This window comes from Buceros rhinoceros, unplaced genomic scaffold, assembly GCF_000710305.1.
Source record: "Buceros rhinoceros silvestris isolate BGI_N320 unplaced genomic scaffold, ASM71030v1 scaffold35179, whole genome shotgun sequence".
Taxonomy (NCBI): domain Eukaryota; kingdom Metazoa; phylum Chordata; class Aves; order Bucerotiformes; family Bucerotidae; genus Buceros; species Buceros rhinoceros.
In genome coordinates, this window is record NW_010430349.1 from 1,280 (window position 1) to 1,629 (window position 350).

At 61.7% G+C, this 350-nt stretch overlaps 1 protein-coding gene across 1 annotated transcript in view; it reads right to left on the minus strand.

Moving 5' to 3' along the window:
* Positions 1-350, minus strand: part of E2F4 (E2F transcription factor 4, p107/p130-binding) — a gene marked incomplete at both ends in the record, with an annotated part of 5,366 nt that overhangs the window by 1,019 nt on the left and 3,997 nt on the right. Inside the window, one exon of the mRNA XM_010143010.1 lies at positions 142-203. Within this exon, the coding sequence (XP_010141312.1) occupies positions 142-203 (62 nt within the window). The remainder of the gene's footprint in view (positions 1-141; positions 204-350) is intronic.

A 350-nucleotide genomic window follows, 5' to 3' on the forward strand; every position in this document is an offset into this window, starting at 1 on the left:
CTCCCTGGATTGTCAATTCCCCCGACTCCACCAACCCCCTGACTACAATCTCCCAGCCTGGTCAATCCAGTGACAGCCCCCACCCCGACACGCACACTCCCCTGCACCCTCCTGCGCTCTGCCCCCACGCTGGTCGCTCACCTCGGGGATGGGAACCTCCAGCCTCGTGCCTGATGGTGCTCGGATCGCAAGGAGGGTGTCTCCTGTGGGAACAGGCAGCTCAGCACTCGGTGGGCACAAACTGGTCCATGGTCATGAAGCACTGACAAAGAGCTTCTCCTCAAAGCCCCCCATACCCTGCGCTCCTTCCCGTGGAAGAAAAGAAATGGCCCCCGCTTGAGGTGCCACGT